The sequence below is a fragment of the Propithecus coquereli genome, unplaced genomic scaffold, assembly GCF_000956105.1.
Source record: "Propithecus coquereli isolate 6110/MARCELLA unplaced genomic scaffold, Pcoq_1.0 Scaffold166, whole genome shotgun sequence".
Taxonomy (NCBI): domain Eukaryota; kingdom Metazoa; phylum Chordata; class Mammalia; order Primates; family Indriidae; genus Propithecus; species Propithecus coquereli.
In genome coordinates, this window is record NW_012141191.1 from 1,440,389 (window position 1) to 1,462,340 (window position 21,952).

Here is a 21,952-nt window from a genome sequence, read left to right on the forward strand (position 1 = left end):
AAAAAAATAGCACCCTCTTCCTGATACCACTAGAGGGCCAAAAATACATTTTTCTTGATGAATAGAATTTATACCATAATAGGTTAATATAGCTGGTATTCCACAGAAGGGTGCCCATCATAATTTTCACTTAGAAGAAAATACTTGCGATTTAGACTAACGTTCTTAAAAAAGTGGAGGAAAAAGAAGGGAGTAAAAGTAGGAAGAAGATTAAAAACTAATCTTTTCTTTTTTAGAAGCTGCTCTAACTTGGCAATGGTCTTCAAGGACTAAACTTTTTGTGTTACATATTTTTCTCTAGATAATAGTCATGCTAGTTGTCATGTTAAATGTGCTGGTAATTTAGTTCTATTCAGAGCAAGTTTGTTTGCCATACTGTTTGAGACTGTAGCAATCAGTTGGTGTTGCAAAATTACATTTCATTTGTCTATATATAATTTGCAAGCCATTTATTAATTTACCTGAAGTATTTTCAGGGTTTAAAAGCAATTTCTGAAGACTTGGTAATGTGTATTAGAAAAAGCTATGGGCTGCTTTTAAAATTTTTAGCTTTTATGTTATAGCTTGCCTTCATTTGGAAATAAGTTTAAATTTTCTAGAGAAGTGTGGCTAAGGATTGTTCTTATTTTAACAGTGATGGAAGCTTCCCAAGTGATGAGGGGTCCAGCCAGGAGGTATTGGAATCTCTCTTTGTTGGGGAGAGCAGGAATTATGGCTTTCCAGGTGGTCAGAACAAGTATGTAGGCATTGGAGGAATAGACCAGAAACCTCGGACGTTACCTAGGAACAGGTAAGCATTACTTTAAAAGTAGAGTGTTAAACTTTAGCAATAAAAGAAGATCTAACCCTCAAGGAAATTTACGTAATAATCTTGGATGGACTGCTTCCTACTGTGACTCTTTTCCTGTCTTATTCCTGCCACTACTACCACTGTTCCTATTATTGTGTGTATTTTCCTCCTGGAATTTTGGAACGTTAATTATTAAATATTTCATCGATTTCATTGCCAGTTTTATAACAAAGAAACCTATTTTGTTTCTCATTCCTTATATAAGACCTTACATAAGCTGGTGAATTTTTGGTTGTTCTTTCTTGAGCTATAGAAAGTTGCCAAACCATAAACTATGACATTAGGTCAGTCTTTCCTCAATTTATGATGTTGGTTTTCAGAAATAGCCACTGGAAAAAGGAAATTACCTACTGAAAAGAGTCCTAGGAAATGAGAGTTGACTGATGGCGAAGTTGACGCCAAATCTAACCGCAGCTGTATAACCCACAGTGTTTTAGATGCTGGAGGGGGACGGGGGTAGGCTGTTGGCGTGTTTTCTGTCGTCGTAATCGCAAAGTCATTAAAATAGTACTTAGCACTTCTTCACAGCTTTTAGGGACCTGCTAACTAATTAATCCATACCTCAGTTCTGAGACACATTTTGGAGTTGTCCTCATTTTGCTTGTGAGGAAATCAGGAGAGGAAAACTAAACAGTGTTCAAAGGCCTCACCTCTGAGACTGGGCCAAAATTCAAGAATTAACTCCCTTGCAGAAATGCTACCTCTGGGCATTGGGCTGGGGTTAGGCAGGGGAATGGGGCAAGCAGATGTTAGGTTTTTAGGGGAGGATGTGGAGAGCGAGGGCTGGGAATAGAACTTTACTAGTTTCTGGTAAAGGATTACCTATGCCCGGCTTTTCTTCCTCTGTGCTTATTGTTGTGGAATATTTAGCACCATTATACTCTACACTCTTTATAGAATTCCTCTTGTTAGATCAGGGAAGCCACTGGGAAAAGAACTTCATGGATTTTTTTTTAATAGTTAACATACGCCAATACCCTGATTTGATTAATTCACATTGTATGCCCTTATCAAAATATCACACGTATACTATAAAGATGTATAACTATTATGTACCCATGATAATTAAAAATTTAAAAATTCTTATGATGTATGAGGCCCTGTGCTAAATACTTTCTATTCACTTAATCCTCCAAAGCCCAGTGAAGTAGGTGCTGTCATCAACCTGTTTTGTAAATGGGTTATCTTACTAAAGTAACAGAGGTGGAGTTCAAACCCAGTTAGATTGGCTTCAATGCTGTGCTCTTCACAATTAAGATGTAATTGCCTCTCTTGATGTGTGGATTAAAAAAAAAAAAAAGCTATGTTGGTTGGGGTATGGGCTCAGTATGATGAAGGGCAAATCAATTTCACTCTTTTTATTTTATGTTGACCTCCAGTTTTATTTCAGAATGCTTATTGCTTTGTTAAGGAGGGCTGTCCAAAAGCAAAATTTCTCATCGGTAAATGGAACCACTTTTTATTTTACTGTATCTTTACAACTTTTTCTATGGGGGAGAACCATTTTGAGATATATGCTCAGAAATATGTCATGATGCATAGATTTTTAAGCAGGTTATTTGTTTTTCTTGCTAGTATGTATGCTTTAGTTACAAAACACAGTTTTGTAACACAGTTTACAACTGTCAAATTGTAAACTAATTAGTTGCTATAGAAATCCCCTGCAATGCCATTAAAAAATTTAATAGGAGAGAAACCTGATGAATGGAGAATATTATAGGTTTTGTACATTAATTATGGTTAATGACTTATGATTAGTAGGCTAAGGAGTTTGTGTTTGAACAGAAAGGAAAATGAATAAAATGAAATTCTCAATGTAGCTAAGCTTTTTGACATAGTAAGCCTTGAGGACTTATACTTTCATAATTTTAAGTGTATCGTTTCACCTCTTTACTATCATTTAGTGGCTTGGGAGGAGGTTTTCTCTGCTTAAGCACAGATTTGTCTTTTGTTCTCATGGCTAGAGGTTTTAGAACTAAAACTAAAGTATATGAGTTGCCACTTAAAAGATCTTAACTGAGCCGATTCAAGGAAAACAGAGTCACCTCTACAGAGAGGCCTCATTCTATCCAAAATAGCATCTCTCTCCCCACCCAAACTATTATATTACTGTGTTTTATTGTCTCCTTAGCATTTACTATCTGAAATTATCTTTTGTTTTCCTGTTTGTCTTTCCCACTACAGTATATGTTTTACTCAGTTGGGGATCTTAGAGTTTTTTGCTTAGTGCATATGAGCTACTCAGCAGTATTTATAAAAGAAATAAGTAAAGTGCTATTAAGGAGACAGGCACATGTGCATTAAACAAAATCTTGTCTTTCAACAGGACATTTCCAATTAGAGGCTTTCAGATTTATGATGGGCCCATTCATCTCACCAGGAGCACTTTCAAAAGATATGTGCCAACTCCAGATAGGTACAGCAGTGCAATTGGCTTCCTCATGAAGAATTCCTGGCAGATAACCCCCAGGAACAACATCTCCCTTGTAAAGTTTGGTCCGCATGTAAGTATGGTCTTCCTAAGTAGTGACTATGGTCAGAGAAGGAGGGATGGCTCATTCTCAAAAATATTGGCCCTTTATGACTAGAAAGAGAAATATAGACAGAAGGAACTCCTAGTTCCATGCACTCTGTGCCATTGAGTTCAAGATAAGAACAGAAGTCCCATGTGACTTAGGGTATTTCTGACATGCAAGTCATGTTTTGAAAGGGAAAATGACTTCAAGTATGATAACACGGGAATTGTATAGTTTCATAGGAACAAGAAGATGTCTGATTTTGGGAAGTTCAGTATAATACACTGGTGGGGTAGCCCATCTCTGCTAAGAGATTTGGGTCCTGCCTGGTATTTTACTTGTCTGGGAGCTGTTCTTCTGGGGAACTCGATGATAAAAGGTTGGGAACAAAGAGAAATTTGGGGGCAGTGTGATGCAAATTGAGTTATTTCTGATATAAATTGTTAGAAGGTTTTTAAGAAGATTGTAAAGAAGACTTAGAAATTACTGTTTACAATACAGTAGCCCACAGAAATAGTCTTGGCAGTGTCACGAGTATCGCCTTTACCCGAAATGCATGGGACAGTCTGATTACATGCCCTCAGGCTTTCATCATCTTTCCAGTTTCAGGATGGCAATGGCACAAGAGGGATTAGTCTCAGACTATCTAGCTCCCTATTCCCACAGGCAGCCGCACCTAGAAAATAGCTCATAGTTGTCCTATTCATGTCCATGAAGTTTATGGTTGCCCAGTTAAAAATAGAGCTTGAGATCGGTTAACTGAAGTCTATATCTGGTTTTGTAGAACAGCCAAGGCATGGAACAGAGAGGCACAGATGCAAATTGGGATGTCAGCTTGGTTGGCTGGTTTTCTTTCAGGCCGTGTGGCTCTAGATCAGGGGTAGGACCAGACTAGTAGATGGCTCCTGCCTAAGTCAATAGTGGCGGTCTTGGACCACCTGTGCAGTGTGGAGGCTGGCTGGTCACTTACTGCCCAAATGGACCTCCTCATAGTCCTGCCTGCATAGAGTTTAGTGACCACTGACATGGCCTACTACTGAAAAACAGTTCTCGCAAAAGTCCTGAAGTTAGAACAGCATAAGAAAACCCATACTGTTTAAGTCCAGCAGTTCATCTAGCCTGAGTTTTCTATGGTGGGGACGCTCTGGAAAGTTTATAAAGAGAAGAGTTTGCAAAATTTATTCTACCTAAAAAGGTGAAAATATACTCTAAACTTTTCTCAGATTTAACCATAGGAGGCAAAACAGAAAAGAGCAAAAGCATAGAACTAAGAACCTGCAGCCATCTGTCCCACACATCACTATTTTCCATCGGGTTGCTTATCATTCAGATGTTCTGTTGATTTTAAAACATCCCTGGGTGATAAGTGCAGAAAAGCATTTTAGAGATGTATCTGTGTGGCTTAAACAGTGTTAGTAATTCACCGCTAATAAGAAGTAGCTAAAGACTGTGAAACATGTCACCTGCAGCCCACTTTGCAGCTGTGCATTGTGTGTTTGGTAAAGACTTTAAATTAACTCTACCTGACATGAAAATTGAGCTAGGCTTGGTCTGTGTTGAGGAAAGAGTTAATAACATATACTTTTCAGCAGATTCTAGTGAGTTCAACAACAACCTAGCCATACTAAGCCAGTCCTTAAATTGTCTTTCAGTTTTGACCTGTGCTCATTTTTGTGGAGGGGGGAATTCATATGAACAAATAACAGAAGCATTTGGAATGAAATAAAATGATTAACTAGCTCCGAAGCTAAACTTATAATTTTTATTTAATTGAGGTATGATTTACATACAGAGATGCACAGATCTTATGTGTGCAGTTTATAATTTTTGGCAAATGTATATGGCTGCATGGTCCTCTTTCCACAACTCTTCTGGTTTCTCTTACCACATATTTGTTTTGTCTGGGGGGCAGGTAATGGTTTTTAAGTGAAAAAAAGAATAAAAATTAAGATGAAGTTTAACATTTGCCAATTAGACTCCATCAGGGTTTGGGAATTTTATTTCCTTCCAATGTCATTAATTGAGTAGACAACTCTGACTGACTGGGTGGCATAGTTGATAACTACGGACTGTAGCTTAGAACTGCTTTCGCCTTGAAGCGGTTGTGAGGATCTGCAGTGGGGTCATTGCAGGGGGCGCTAAGATGGTCGGAGTCCTCATTTTGTGATGTCCTTGTGTCTCACTGTGGTCAGGTGTCTCTGAACGTCTTCTTTGGAAAGCCCGGCCCCTGGTTTGAAGATTGTGAGCTGGATGGTGATAAGAACTCCATATTCCATGACGTTGATGGCTCTGTGACAGGATACAAGGACACTTATGTGGGAAGAATGGACAACTACCTGATCCGCCATCCAAGCTGTGTAAACCTTACCAAGTGGAATGCCGTGGTCTGCAGTGGGACCTATGCCCAGGTAGGCCCAGAAAGCATCTTCTGCCTGAGTCCCTGCTAGCTCCTGACAGCACTGCTTTGTTGAGGAGAACTCCTCAGCTTTTCAGTGTGATCGATGCTTCCCAAAGCATGATTATTTCATTAAAAAGAAAAAGAAAGAAAAAGAAAATTCATGGACTCATAGAATTGTACTTAAAGCTCCCCTACTCCAAACAATTTAACAAGTGAAAAAGTGAGTCCCAGGGAGGTGAGATGATTTACCCTTGGTTGGGATGTTGCTAGGAGAGTGCACTGACTCAGGTTTTCTTGCCGTGCTACTGCTGTGTCCCCTAAGAGGGAGTTTTATCCTTTGCTTTGAGGGTCATAATCTCTACTTAATTAGGGAATCTGAGTTTGAAGGCAGAATATCTATAGGTCCCATGGAAAGTAAGATGTTCTCAAGGACAGAGCTGAGAATTAGGAATGAGTGGACAAGGAAAGAATCCAAGGACATTCTTCTAATTATATCATGAAATAATGTCCATGAAAATATGAAGGAGATGATATAGTTTGGGAAACACACCTCTTTGACAACATTAAGCTAATGCATATTTATTAACTTGGTGCCCAGTGTAACAGGATGAACTAATGTGCAAGCTACTATATATAGTTATGAGTGTAGGTCCTGGAGCCAGATTGCCTGGGTTTGAATCCTGGCTCTGTTATTTCCTAAATATGTGTTGAGCAAGTTAATTAACTACTCGGTGCCTGTCAACAGTGCGGATAATAGTAGTTGCTCTCCTATGAGGCTGTCGTGAGGATAGCGTGCATGAATATATGGAAAGCATTTAGCATACGGCCTGGCCTGGTACATAACACAGTGCCTGCCACTATTAGTATTATTTGAGGAGCAGGGCTCTAAATTGCAAAGGTGATTTTAATAGTGATATTTGGATGGGTGGGAGAGATTGCAGAACGGAGGAGGTACCAGTTCCCCAGCATTTTGAAGGCAGTGGGATATTTCCCCGTGTTTTAGACAATTAAAGGGTAGGATTTAATAATAGACTGTCGAGGGAGATAAAAGAGTAAAGGAAAGGGATGATCAGAACATGGAGAGGAGAATTAGAGGAAGAGCAAGTGATTTTCCAGATAGCATTGGGTTCCAATAGCCCCAAAGGCAAGAAAGAAGCCCCTCTCGGTGATTTGCTGCTTGTCCCCTTATTTGTAGTGCGTGTTCTTCCTGGGGAAGGACCAGCCCTATGTTGTTTCCCTTCTGCTGAGCCCTGTCAAGGGTGTGTTCATGGCCTCCTGCTCGTCTCTTCTCTGCGCCCCTGGAGTTTTATGTGGTTTCTACCACCTTAGCTTTGTATGGGTGGAGCTTCTTAGGTCAGAATTCTTCATTGCTCTTCTGACTTTGAATTATGACTGTTAAAGAACATTACTCCAAAATTTAAAAACTTTTAAAAATAAAGTTCAGATTCTTATCTATAGATTAGACAAAGGGCTTAAGGGGGATAGAGACTGGAGAGAGTTTCTGGTTTGTTCAATGGGGGTATTAGCTTCTTTGTTGTGGGATTTCTCATTCCCATGAGCAAAATAAAATAAAATAAAATAAAATGTAATACTTGCCTAGGGGACAAGGAAGGGATGGGGAAGAATAAAGAACAAAGAAGAAAAGAACATGGTTTAAAATGTGATTTCTTTTTTCTATTTGTTTTATTCTTAATCAGAATTGCCTTCCCTAAATTAAGTTTACCCATCAATATCTAGCAATCTATAGAAATTCTAGAATTAAAATAAAAAAAAAAAGCTTTTAGTCTTTTTGTAGCTATAGTTTTGGCTAAATTTCTTGCTAGCTGTGTGTGTGTGTCTTAAAGTGGTAGATACTTGCTAATGAAAACTTCATATTTTTAAAATGATTATAAATGTATCTATAAAATACATGGTTATGATAGCTCTTAGTTTTCTATACATTACAGTTATTACTGTCAATGTTACATATTTTTCTTTTATTCAGTATTCACTCAGTAAAGTATTCAACTCTTTGGATTTCTAATGTATTTGAGAATATGAATCTTATCCTTCTACCTTACGAAGCAGAGTAGTAATTCTATTTTTATTTAGAGATAAAGAGAGAAATAAGTCATCTAATACTTCCCAGGAGGCTCTGGGAATGGTAGGACCACAGGTAGGAAGTTTTCTCCTGAGAATTTGAAATTTGGACCAGAAGCCCAGATCTGCAGCCATTTGTTGTTACTTAGAAATAATACAGTATACAGTTGTAGACAAAAAATGGAAGTGACTGAATCTCAAGATAGAATAATCATTATTTAACTATTTGTAAATATTTTTTTAGTGGAATATCTGTACTTTGCTGACCTGAGGAATGAGGGGTACCCAGGAAGAAAGATACATAGTACATAGGTACATAGGGAGAATTAGGGTTACATGTGGCACCTTAAATATCCTCGGGAAGAAGGTTGGGGACAGATATATGGTATATGTATGTCCTTTTATATATATGTGTGTATGTATGATTAAATATATATTAGATATAAATATATATTAAAGTACATATTAAATATATATTTAAGTGAAGATAATCAGTGGTCTTAAAAACATGTTTCCTGTTTATTTTAAATCTTTAAGTGGTATCAGTAGAGAAGAGTATTAAATCAAAGGAGTTAAACGTGAATGAGAATTAAGACGACTTTCTGGGCCAAAGGACATAAAATTGAGAAAGCAATATGGACAAGATTGTAGAAATGACAGAGAAAAATACCGAAGTATTGTAGACTAAATGCCAATATCCTGCAAATGTTTTAATGCTCCTGGAGAATTTGATTACAGATACTGATTTGTTTTAAGAAATTGTTCTGAGGTTTGTCCTTTGGAAGATGCATTTGGGGATGGTTTTGTTTTGGCACGAAAAGTGGCTCAGATGCCACTGGAATAAATTCAGGGCTTTCAATTTGTCCCAGTTTAATATGTTTTTCTAGTTGCTGCAGAGCGCTTTATAACTTTTTTAAAATTTTTGAATGGGTGAAAAATGACTTCTTGGGCTGATGTAGGTCATGGAAAACTGAAAGCCAAAGCTCTAAGATATATAAATTTTCCATCTCTTGGTTTAGAGGAAAATCTCTTAGATTTGACCAGAGGATATTAGTTTACTAATTTTTTTGTCTGTGCGTTCTTCAGATTGAGAGATTACTTTGACAAGCTATGTAAGCCCCAGACGTTTTATGTTCTGATGAATAAGCTGGCCTGTAGTGCTGGAAGAGATGATGAAGCTCTTGGCTAGCAGGACGTGTCATCTGTTTTTACTGTTTCTGGTTTAAGCAGGCCGTGCTGTGAGCGTGGCTCAGGATACAGTTGGCTGCTGCTCATTTAATCTGGCACCGATCACAGAATCTCTCTTTTCAAAGTAGAGACGCTGGACTTTGTGCTGGAAATGTCTGTTTCGCTATTTCAACTTTTCATTTGCTTCCCTTTAGTTCCTCAATTTTATTTTTTTTTAAGGTCTACGTACAGACGTGGAGCACCCAGAATCTTTCTATGACCATCACTCGAGACGAGTACCCTTCCCACCCTATGGTGCTGCGGGGAATTAACCAGAAGGCTGCCTTTCCGCAGTACCAGCCCGTGGTCATGCTGGAGAAGGGGTACACCATCCACTGGAATGGGCCGGCGCCACGCACCACTTTTCTGTACCTCGTCAACTTCAACAAGTATGTATTTGTTACTGTCATTTCCAACAGTTGAGCAAATAGTCATTTAGTGGAGAAAAAGAATCACTTATGTTTCCTCGGTAGCAAGTAAAGAATGTCAGTTTCCTGTACTTTGCTCCTTTTGTGGGAGGCTGTGTATTTTGTGTTGATAGAATTAAGTGATTATACAAATGGAATCTTCTCATTTCAAAAGCATTTTTTTCTCCCTGGTCAAGTTATTGTGTACAGAAAGCCATTCAACAATAGGTTTTAATACAGTCTGCTGAATGCTTTAATTCCCTAAAGCTGAGATAGGAAGGGGTTTTATATGGTGTTCCAAGTGAGTACTTGGTTACCTGGAAAATTAAAAGATTTTTGAGGCTGAGTTAGACTTGACAGAAGAAAGTGGTGAGGTTAATTAGTAATATCTGCTATGGGCAAGAGGTGGAAAAGTCAAGGCATGAAGGCCAGGTATTTTCTACCTCTGCCTGAAAGCATTGTTCTGTCCCTTCTTGATTTTTTAGCTGTTCTTCCTAATAATATCACTTTGAATCCAAGGTTCTGTTTTTGCATTAATTTATTCAGGTGTTCATTGTGTGTCAGTTGGTATAAAGATGAATGAGAAAAGTATTTGCTCTCTTGGATCTTACAGGAGCTAGGGAGAAAAAAAAAACTCAAGTAACTAGATAAACCAAAGCTATTTTTTAGTGAACAAAGGATAGAGCAACTGATTCTAAGGGAGCTGGGCCAGGCTACAGTGAGGAAGTGGTACTGATGAAGCAATCAGTCTTGTTACAAAAGCACAGAGTTGGGAAAGGGCCCATTCTCCTTGGGGAATGATGGATTCAGTGTGATGGGGGCGGGGGGATATGGAATGTATCAGGGGAGGTGACAGAAGGTGAAACTAGAAAGGAGGGATGAGACTCCATGGAACTGAAAGATTGAAATGGTTTGTTTACCTGACTAGTCATAAAGCTCTGACTTGTAAACACCCAGTTGAAATGAGCAGAGAAGGACTAGAACACATGGAAAGGCAGCTCTGAGCAGGCCACTTCCGAGGGTGGGTGGACATCGAGGCAGATGCCCTTGTTCTGAGATAGTTAGGCTCTGGCACATGCTCTGAGCTGAACCATTGCTGTTTTTCTCTACCACTTGCTGCTGTTCTCTGTGCCCCCGCTACACGGTCAACCAAGACAAAAAGCCAGTACTCACTCCTAACGCTTCCTTTTCCTGTCTCTCCATCTCATCAGCAGCTGAGCCCTGCTGGTTCTAGCTTCTTAATGTCGTTCAAACCCCCCTGCTTCTTTCCACCCTTCTGCTGGTGGCTGAGCTCAGGCGATCTTCAGCTCTTTCCTGGATCCCAGCAGCAGCTTCCACATCTTTAGTCCACGTTGTGTCCAGGGTGAAGTTTCTGAAAGCCCAGTATGATAGTATCAGTGAGCTGCAGACAAGTCAATTAAAGAAACACATGATCGTCAGAGAGGTTGAGAAGAAGAAATGTCAGAGAGCGATCAGTACTCAAAAGTTATATTGGGCAGGGTTATGAATCTGAGATGAGATATTACAATGAAGTGATATGCAGGGTTCTGTGAAACTTCCCTGCATAACTTTTCATCAAATACCGAGCAAGTAAAAGCATTTGAAAGTGAAAAAGGCTGAGCCTAGAAATTTCAAAAATCCACATGAACTTCAAATTCAGTCATACTTGTTTAATTAGCTAAAAGTATCTAAAAGTTACATAATGGGCAGAGGCAAGATGAAGAGATGGACAATTTTTTCCCCTGCATTTAATATAATTATAGGGAGGTCATAGATTTTGTCAAAATGCCATGTCTGAAAATAACACTTTAAAAGTTATAAAAGCTATACTTATTCATTAAACAAAATAGGGAAAATACAGAAAAACATAAAGAAAATTGAAATAATCTGTAATCTTCCTAATCAAAGTGAGGCATTATAAACATTTCTAGTATTCTCCTCTCTTTCTCTTCAATGTTTTTTGAGCATATGGATGTACCATAATTTTTTTAATTACCCACTTCTCCCATGAACATTTAGGTTGTTTTTCTCCTGCCTTTTTTTGTTGTTATTATAAACAATACCTTATAGACTGTATTTTCTTTTATATCTTTTTTCTGAATTTCTAATTATTCTTTAGTGGGATTACTGGGTAAAACCCATGTGAACAATTATAAGGCCTCGTTATATATTGTTTAAAATTTTTTTAGAATGATGAAAAGTTCTGGAAATGGATAGTGATGATGGTTGCACCGCCTTGAGAATATATTTAATACCACTGAACTATTTAGCTAAAAATGGTTAAAATGGCAAATCTTATGGTATGTATATTTCACTACAATAAGAAAAGGTCAAAAAAAGATAAAATGCCAGAAAGGGGAAAATATTTTTAATGGTTTTTAAAAAGAATTTATATTTAAGGACATTGAGAAAAAATACTATGGCAATTTGAAGATATGCGTTAAAAGCTTTAAAAAGTCATATACCTTTATATCCAGCAATTTTGCTACTAGGAATTTATCCTAATATAATTATGAAAGATAAACATATTTATGAACAAAAAAATTCTTTAGAATGTTTTCCTTAGAAGTGTACCAGTGTACCCTTCCACTCTCAGGCTATTATTAATAGTATTTCCATCTTGGTATGGCCATATCCAACCATTTCACTTAATTTATTAATAGTTTGGAGTATCTAAGAATGTTTTATCCAACTTTTATTCATATTCCCTGAAATTCTGTTGAAATCAAGAATTTTTTGTATAGTATTATTGTAAATACATTGGTGTGAAATACTTGATATGAGAACTCCTTAAAATAGAAATGGTAAAAACATAACAGATAAAGGTGGATGATTCATTAGTATGCTGGGATTCAGGACTTCCATTGTTAGTGGTGCAACACACAGCAGAAATTTAAGGAGGAAAAAACCATGGCTAAAATTTCCATATGCTATAATACTCAAAAGAGAGTGGCTCAAGTGTGAATTAATTTTTTTGTCTCTCCTTTAAAGGAATGACTGGATTCGGGTTGGCCTCTGCTATCCATCAAACACAAGTTTTCAGGTTACCTTTGGCTTTTTGCAGCGGCAGAATGGTTCATTATCCAAAATCGACGAGTATGAGCCTGTGCATTCACTGGAAGAACTGCAGACGAAGCAGTCTGAGAGGAAATTCTATTTTGACTCCGGCACAGGGTAATTCAGTGGAACCAGGGAATGAGAATTATTGCTACTTTTCTTTAATGGTAAAATTGCTAGCCTTCAGCATAGTGGCTGTTTAGGAAAGCAGCCCATGTGGGTAATTCCCTGTATATTGCTGTTAGAGGTTGAGAGGGAAACTGGAATGACTGGTAATTACAGCTGGCAGTGGGAATCGGGTGAAGATGTTTGCCATATACTTATTAAGGCAATTATGGAGAGAAATTGTCCTTGTCGATGAAGAACCGGTAGACCCAATTGAAAATTAAAATAATTTTTACTATAACAACTCTTTAGATGATTATTTACTTGTGTTATATAGTTCATATTTCAGTGAAAAGCTCATTTTTCTCTTTCTGCTGACTTAAGGCTATCTTTCAAGTTGACCTTGAGTTTAAAAAAAAAACCCCTGTGTAACCGTGCCATATTTGCTTTCAACTTTCTCTAGGCTGCATCTTTGCATTTTTTATGTAATCCTGTTCTCCGGGGTTCCTGTTGGCTTTGTCTGCTTTTATCCCGTTACATCTGTCAGCCTGTGGGCTATGGTAGGCTTCCTCTCCTGTACTCTTCCAGCAAGTAGCATGTTCCATCCGTCTCCCTCCTCAGCCATCCTTCCCACTATGTACCATCATCTAGGCACTGTCAAGATACCAATGTGAAGAAGACACATTTCTTCTACAAATTCGTAGTGCATTGAAGGATGTGGACATGCAGAGCAAGTAATCAGAGAACGAAAGGTTTAAATGCTTTAAATCCTATAGTGGGATGTTCAGTGTGCCTTTCTGGGTAACTCAGAAGTTCAGCTGAGAGTAACCAGTGACATCCTGAGAGGGTGACCCTGGAGCTAACTCTTGATGAACAATTAGGAAGAGATAGAAAAAGAGTTGGGTGAGCTGTCCCAGGCAGAAAGGATAGTGTGCACAAATGCATGGAGGCATGGAAGAATGTGGCGTGGGACGTTTGGGGAAAGGCAGAAAATTCAGAGTGGGGAGAGGGTGGTGAGATTGATTGGGGGAATGAAGTTGGGACTCAGTCCTTAATTGCCTGGTTATCCTTTGACTGAGATGCAACTCACTTGCTCTCCAGGTCCCCCAGCAGCCAGTGCAGTCAGCTTAAAAGTTTTCTTATCATAATTGTCTCTGATTTTCAATTTCTAATTAGATTTAACCTACCTGGACTTTTATTCTGTAGATGTCAGAACTTCCATATTTCCAGCTGACTTTGCACAAAAATACACAGAATTACCCAAATTTGTAAGGACAGTGTGGTGGCCACAAATTAATGATTAAATGTATAAAAAAGATTGGAGAATATTTTCTGGTGTGGGTATTTCAAGAATCCCTCAGCCTTTGAGGTTCTAATTCTTAATTCTATTCATTTTGATGATTTTAATTATGTATCAAAAAGCCCATGCCTAATCAAGTCCCTGTCATTTCTTGTGTATATGTGTTAAAATTACTGGATGTTGTGACAATGGCTGATTTTTACTTCATAATTGCAACTTCGCCGTGTTCACTGACCTCATCTTAAAATGTGAATTCCTCATCTCTGGTAATCAATCTCATTTGATCAAGTCCTTTAGAATCTTGACTTTCTTTGGTTTAGAAGGACGGGGTTTTCTGACAGATGTTGAAGTGCTGCCTAGAAGTTAGACTTTTCATCTTGGCAGTAGGAGGATTATTCAGAAATGGGTGGAACTGTTCATTTTGCCTGATTTTGGCCTGAATATAGACAGAATATAGACAAAATATAGCAGACTCATCTGCTCTTGGTAAACATCACAGAAATTGATTTGAGACTATAGCTTGGTCTTAGGCAAACAAGTCAAAGTTGCTGTTTTTATTATTCCAGTTTTGTGTCTTAAACCAAAATGGTTTATGGACAACAGCAAAAAAATGAACCACATCAATTTACCGAATCCTAAACTCAATACAAGTATCAAGTTTTCCAAGGATTTTTTGAGCCAAACCAAATTCCATCCTCCCAAAATACCTATTGAACTAATTCAAACCAGAAATCAAATTTGGTATCTTCCAGAGTGACTGAATCAGGGTATCAAAATATTTTCTAAAGTGATATTGCATTTGACTTAGGACTCCGAGAGGATAGGAAGAAAACAGAAAAAACTTTATTAGTTTTGTAATTTGTTTTTCTTTTAAGGAAAGTTTACTTTATTGAAGGAATATCCCTTTTGGCCATGAGTTGATCTGAGGAATTTTGTAAGTTTTGAACAGTAAGTCTAACTAAATGGGTTGGTTTCTGTTTTGTGCAGGTTATTGTTTTTGTATCTCAGAGCCAAAAGCCACAGGGATGGCCATAGTTACTGTTCATCTCAGGGATGCGAAAGAGTCAAGATCCAGGCAGCAACAGACTCAAAAGACATCAATAACTGCATGGCCAAAGCATACCCACGGTATTACAGAAAGCCCTCAGCGGTCAAGCAGATGCCGTCCATGCTCACTGGACTCTGTAAAGGCTGTGGGACCCGGCAGGTAAATAAGGAAGAAAAAGTGGGTTGTGTGGCCTGGGAGAAAAAGTCAAAGAGTTTCTTTGCAATAGGAGCACTTTTTCTTTGACACATCTGTTTTGCCAATTTAGAAACACTCCATGGTGTTTCCTGAATTTTGGCCCATGCTAGAATGTAATACCCACAAGAAGCAAACTAGTTCAAATTTATAACAAAGCTACTTTCCCCCATGAAACATCAATTTACCCTGGATGGCTCGGAAATGCAAGGGGAATTTTTATTTTGAATTTCAAAACCAAACACATGTCTATGAGGAGTTAGTAAGAAAATTCACATGAATTTTTGACCCCAAACTTGAGATACCAAAGAAATGTCCAGCTTCTGAATCCCGCTTAGTATCATTACGATTATTTGTTCTTGCAATGAAGTTGCTAACATTGAGTTATAAGGACAGTGTACTTTTTAAGTGCTAAATTGTGTGAGAGTTAAACATGTTTGCATGAGAAGAGAGCCTGGAGGGAGGTGGGAGGAGGTGAGTTTGGAGACCAGAAGTAATTTAGAGGAATAGAGGGAAAGGGGAAGGGCATTCTTGGGGAGGGAACAGCATAGGCAAAGGCAGAGTGGCAGCAAAGAAGGTGCAGTGCTTGTGGGAAAGTGAGGAGATGGCTTTGTTGAGTGTAACAGAATAGGGAGACATGCGGCCTGGGTATAAGGCGTGGCTCCATTCATGGAACACTTCACAGGTCACGGAGAGGAGTTGAGACTTGGTCATGTACAGGGCCACTAAAAGTTTCTCAACGGGGTAGTCCTTGTTATCTACACTTCTTTTCTTAGTTAGAGTGACTGAGCCCCAGTGTGGGATAATTGCTCTCAAAAGGACTTTTAAAAAGATTTGTGCCTGTTTTTGCATGAAATTTTTACAAAGATTTAAATGTAAAGCACATTTATCTATCTATCTGTTTATTTATTTATTTTTGAGACAAAGTCTCTCTCTTTTGCCTGGGCTGGAGTGTAGTGGCATCATCATAGCTCACTCCAACCTTGAACTCCTGGGCTCAAGTGATCCTCCTGCCTCAGCCTCCTAAGTAGCTGGGACTATAGGCGTGCACCACCACGCCCAGCTAATTTTTTCTATTTTTTATAGAGACAAGGTCTTGCTTTTGCTCAAGCTGATCTCAAAACTCTTGGCCTCAAGTGATCCTCCCACATTGGCCTCCCAAAATGCTAGGATTATAGACGTGAGCCACCGTGCCCAGTCTATTTAGTCATTTATTGAATTAATTCGATTAACAAGATTACGCTTATTTGAAACTGGGGTTGTTCCAGCAAATGAGGAACACATAGTTATTGTGTTAAGCGTATCAAGATGGAATTCTAGGCCACGAAATATGTATAAAAAGTTCAGAAAAGGAAATACAGCCACCGGCTTTGATTATAATTAAGTTTATATTGAGGGAACCTTTGGGGGGAAATACAGTTGCCATAAATGTGGAACTTCTGCCCTGTCTAGGTGGTGTTTACTAGTGACCCTCATAAAAGCTACCTCCCTGTGCAATTCCAGTCACCCAGTAAAGCAGAAACTCAGCGTGGAGACCCGTCTGTTATTTCTGTAAGTACCATTTGGTCTTAGTCTGTTCTGGCTGCTATAACAAAATACTATAAATTAGGTAGCTTATAAACAACAGAAATTTATTTCTCACAGTTCTGGAGACTGGACAGTACAAGGTCCAGATTGCAGCAGGTGCAGTGTCTGGTGATGGCCTGCCTCCTGGTTGGATGGCGCCTTCTTGCTGCATCCTCACGTGGTGAAAGGGTTGAGAGGTCTCTTTTATGAGGACACTAATCCTATTCATGAGGGCTCCACCCTCATGTCCTAATCACCTCCCAAAGACCCCACCTCCTAATACTGTCACCTTGGGGATTAGGATTTCAACATATACATTTGGGGGGGGGACACAAACGTTCAGACCATAGCAGGTGTATACACTGCTGTGGCTTCTTGCTTTTATCTTTCATCCTACTGACTTGAATTATCTCTGGCAATAGTCACTGGTTTGTAATCACATTTTGATCATTGGTGACAAGCAATACAGTAGAAGTATAAATACTTCCTAAACATTTGTGTTTTCAAATAAATGTTTTTATTAAAGTTTTTTTTTTTTTCTGAGTACATTGTGTTTATTGATTACTTTGAGGCTGATATTAAAATTTGTTCACAGTACTTTTACTCACTAAGAGCATTACAAGTGACTCATTTCATGTCTGTAAGAGAAAAGGCATCTTTGGTTAAAAAATAGTTGCCATAGGCAATCGAGATATAGAAAACTATAATTGGTTTAAGATATGGGAAATAATGATTTTAAAATCTCTGACCTTTTATTTTAAGTTTGCCTCTCCCCAATTTTTTCAGATGAGGAAAGTGAAGATGCAAAGTGTTAGTTGTCTTTTAGTAGGTTAATGAAAGAATAGATGTGAGTCTCAGGGTTAACAGTGGAATTTAGAGCCAACTTAGCCACTAGGAACGGGTCTCATCATATGGCCTGTCCAAAATCCGGTTGATCTGGGTGCCATCATATGCAGAGCTTTGAGTGACAGGTGTCTAGCTTTCTGACTAGTACCCAGCCAGGGCCTGTGCCCAGTCTCACGTGGTCTCTTTAGGAACTCAGTTTTTTTCAGTGGTGGGCAACGTAAGTCACAAATCCAAATATATGTGGACAAAATTAAATTTTACTTTATCAGTTTTTTTATTGTAGAAAAATACAATATAAAATTTGCCATTTTAACCATTCTTAAGTGTGCAGTTCAGTGGTATGAAGTACAGTCATATTGTTGTGTAACCATCACCACGACCCAGCTCCAGAATTTTTTACTCTTAAGACTATCTCTATTTAAATGTCACTCGAAGATCCCTCCAGTCTGTATTTATACCATTCCCCTCTGTCAGCAGTCCTGCATTTTGTAATATGCTCATGATGTAATTTTATTGGCATGAAATTTGTTAGCTCAGTATCTGAATATAGTCGGCTACATGAGGAACCTGCTCTCACCCTGCTAGCCTGGTATCTGGTGGGGGTTGCATGGGAGAAGCAGGTGGGTGCTGGATCTCACTGCTGTGGTAGCTCACTAGATAATAGATAGATAGATATTATAGACAGGTAGATAGACAGATTGATAGATTGTTTTGCCAAAATAGAATTTCAAGCAGGCTACGCCCCAGGGTCTGAAGACATTGTTTGACTCCATTGCTGCATGTTGGGTCCCTGAGACCCTAGAAAATCATAGAGTACTGTGTTTTGTCATATATATCTCTAATATTTTTCACATGTATTACCTGAAAATTCTTTCCTAGGACCTGGCATTGCTTTAGTGGGTATTTTTGTGGTTTTTGGTTTTGGTTTTTTGAGATGGGGTCTTGCTATGTTGCTATGTTGCCCAAGCTGTCCTTGAGCTCCTGGGCTCAAACGATCCTCCCAAGTAGCTGGGACTACAGGTCCATGTCACCGTGCCAGGCTTCGCTCTAATTTTTATGGAAAGTTTTCTGTTTCTTTTTAGCCACAGGTTTTGAGGGGTACTTTTCATGAGGACAGTTTGAGTGTGTTGAGGATTGTTACATAATTTTTTCTTAAATGGATCTCAATTTTAAGTATCGAGACTTTAAAAAATAAAAAGAATACCATCTAGTCTTTCCGCATATAAAGCTTACCTCGAGCACTTCTAGAACAATTCACTGGATTAGCACAATTCAAACATAGCTAAAAGGCCATTTTGAATTCCAGTGAGATCAATAGTGATTAGAATTAAAATTTAAATATCTTAATTTCCCCAAGCAAGGACAGGTGCAGTGGTGAGAACATTTGTTCTTTGTTAGCCTTTAGCATAGTTTATAATTTTATACCTTATAAACAAAGTCAGTGCCTATGGGTTTAATTAGTATTTAGTTCTAGCCTTTGTTTTTTTTCCTTTTTGGCAGAAGAATTAATGATACTTGGAAATGTCTGGAGTTCTTTTTTCTTGAAAAGGTCACAAACCATTCATTTAAAGAGGATGACTATGGAAATTCAGCTCACGATAATTGTGAGACCAAATATAGTAGTACCTTGTAGCTTAAATTCCAGTAAAACACCACTACTTTGCCATTTTGATTTCAGGGGAGAGCTGTATTTATAGTGAAGGAGATAAAGCAATTGGACTTCTATGATATTGTAAACTTAAACTCTAATGGGGAATTTCTGTGGGTCAAGGCAGGAAAAAAAAATACATATATATATGTATTTTTTTTTCCCTGAACTAAGTTGACAATAAGTGAGCTATCTGAGCTGCAGCACAGAGGCTACCACTTGATCACTGACTATCAAAGCTTTGACCCCGTTGAGAGAATGTGTGTAAGAATGAAGGTCTTGAGCACTGCAGAGCGAGTCAGCCAGCTTCGCTCTGTGGGGGCCACCATACCTTGCTCAGAGCATCTTCTCCAGGCAGCAAAGATAAGTTAAGACAGAGTCTATAGAACCTGTGGCACAATTTCAAACGTTGGCGGGGAAAGAGTAAGTGAAATATGCAATTTGAATTCTGGAAATAGAATTTGAATTATGGGTTTAGAAGATAGAGGCAAGGAGCTGGAAAGATGAGTCATCCTGGAGATGTTCTTGAAATGGTGATGACAGCAGAAGACATTTTTGTATTCTCAGGTCAATGGCACCGACTTTACCTTCCGAAGTGCAGGTGTCCTTCTGCTCCTTGTTGATGCATGCAGCGTTCCATTCCGGTTGACAGAAAAAAAGTTTTTCCCTCTTGTTGATGTCAGTCGCTTGGAAGAGTATTTAAAAACAGACATCCCTCCAAGGTAGGTCAGACGTGTTCTGTAATGGGAACAAGCCACCTTAAAGACGTGGAGTGCTTCAAACAGATAACATTTGGTTAACTCTGAGGTTTGGTTTATATTTTATATTGTGTTTACCAGATCTTGTACTCTGTGGGCGTTCAGGGCTCTGTGAAAGGTATTTCATTCCCTTCCTACCTCAGACTGATGCCCGTGTGGTCTGAGTTGTTTATCATTGACAAGCTGTTGCTTTATCAATGGCAGAACTTGGATATTCGAAGATTTTGCAAATGGTAGGAGGGTTCCTAAAAGGAGAAAAGCTCATTATTTGGAACATTACTGTACCACTTTTTAGTATTAAATTAATCTACTTTGTACCCAACTTGCTCAGAGGCTTATTTTCCATTTTGAAGTAATTTTCCAGGCAGTTTGCCTTTGCAGCCAACTGCCCCATTGATGGACTCTTGGACAACATTGTACCATGACTCTGATAGAGGAAGTCATCACCTGGGTCATCTGGAAATGGCTAGGAAAGAGTAAAGTGATTTCTAAGTGGTTGAGTGTCTGGTCTCTCTTTTAAGAGTGCCAGTCTGATTGCCTTTCTTTGTTGGTCTCTGAAGAAAGGTGCACAGGAGAGAAACCTTCCTTTTTCTGGGCTGGCCAGACCCTGTCTGGAGGCAAGGAGATGAATTCAGAGTCCTTTCTGCCCCTTGGCTTTGCCCCAGACGTTGATTTATATACAGGCCTTCATTTAGTGAAGCCATTAGGGAAGAACATAAGCTTCCCAGAAATTAAAAGCCTGTCTAGCTTTAAAATCATTTTCTGATCACTTATGCTCTTTATAGATTACAGAACCAGATCCTAATAAGTCCCATGAAATCATTAGATTATTTGAATACAATATTCAATATGCATGTCTAGTTTTATCTTCTGGTTTAAGATAGAATACTTATGGGGCCTCAATGTTCTTTAAGGATTTAAAGATTTTTTTCTTAATGTTGAAAACATATGCACTCACTCACTTCCCCTAAAACCATCCGGGACATAAATCTCACCACAAGTATTTAGGACAACATCGCAGTCCTGCAAAGTACCTTAGAGATTTAAGAGTTAAAACCAACTCATTAGAAAGTCACAAGGTGGTTTCCAGAAAGGGGACACAAGAAAGGCTTTTGAGATACTAGTAATGCTGTGATCCGGATGCTGGTTACACAAATATGTTTAGTTTGCAAAAATTCAACTGTGCATGTTGTATTTTAATGAAGTGTTAAGAAGTTAGGGGGCAACTGGCAGTGACTTCTAGAGAGACTGAGCGTGTGTGTGTGTGGAGGGGCCAGGTGGGTCGGGGTGGGGTGAGCTGTAAGTGATCTCATGGCTAATTCTGACCCGTTGAAGAAGATCCAGTCTGCAGGGTGGCTATCGTCAGTCCTCTGCACTGATTCGGAATTAAGTCACTAGTGCTTTAGAAAGACCGCAACAAAGAACACACACCAACATAAAACTTAAGGCTCTTAATCATAAGAGAGGTCAAGACCCACATTAATAAAACAAATACATTACTAAAGGATATACAATAAGAGTGGAATAAAAGGAGAGATTCTCTCTGTTTCTGGATGGAAAAATTGATATTGTAAAGATGTCACTCTACTTAAATTATAAATTTAACACATTTCCATTAACACATAACCGATAGGTTACTTTTCTGTTGTACTTGACAGTTGACACTGAAGTTTATCTGGAAGAACAAATGTTAAGAGAGTAGTAAAACATTTTTAAACAAATCACAATAATACAAGAAACTTGTTTTATCGGATATTAAAATAAACCACGAAGTCATAGTAATTAAGCCAGCATAGTATTGGCAGAGGAGAGGGATCAGAGAAAGAGAATAGAGAATCCACAGACAGATCCGAGTATGTGTGTTAATGTACTGCATGGTAAAGATGGTAATTTAAACCAAACCATGGAGAATAGATTTTGCTTTATTTTGTCTTAGAATTTTGTTTATCCATTCA

At 38.5% G+C, this 21,952-nt stretch overlaps 1 protein-coding gene across 1 annotated transcript in view; it reads left to right on the forward strand.

The window, feature by feature from the left end:
• TMEM2 (transmembrane protein 2) overlaps nt 1-21,952 on the forward strand; it is a 70,966-nt gene that overhangs the window by 46,410 nt on the left and 2,604 nt on the right. The window contains exons 14-21 of the mRNA XM_012641588.1: nt 600-790; nt 3,177-3,354; nt 5,559-5,774; nt 9,251-9,459; nt 12,469-12,651; nt 14,927-15,146; nt 16,632-16,730; nt 19,807-19,961. Of these exons, the coding sequence (XP_012497042.1) occupies nt 600-790; nt 3,177-3,354; nt 5,559-5,774; nt 9,251-9,459; nt 12,469-12,651; nt 14,927-15,146; nt 16,632-16,730; nt 19,807-19,961 (1,451 nt within the window). The remainder of the gene's footprint in view (nt 1-599; nt 791-3,176; nt 3,355-5,558; nt 5,775-9,250; nt 9,460-12,468; nt 12,652-14,926; nt 15,147-16,631; nt 16,731-19,806; nt 19,962-21,952) is intronic.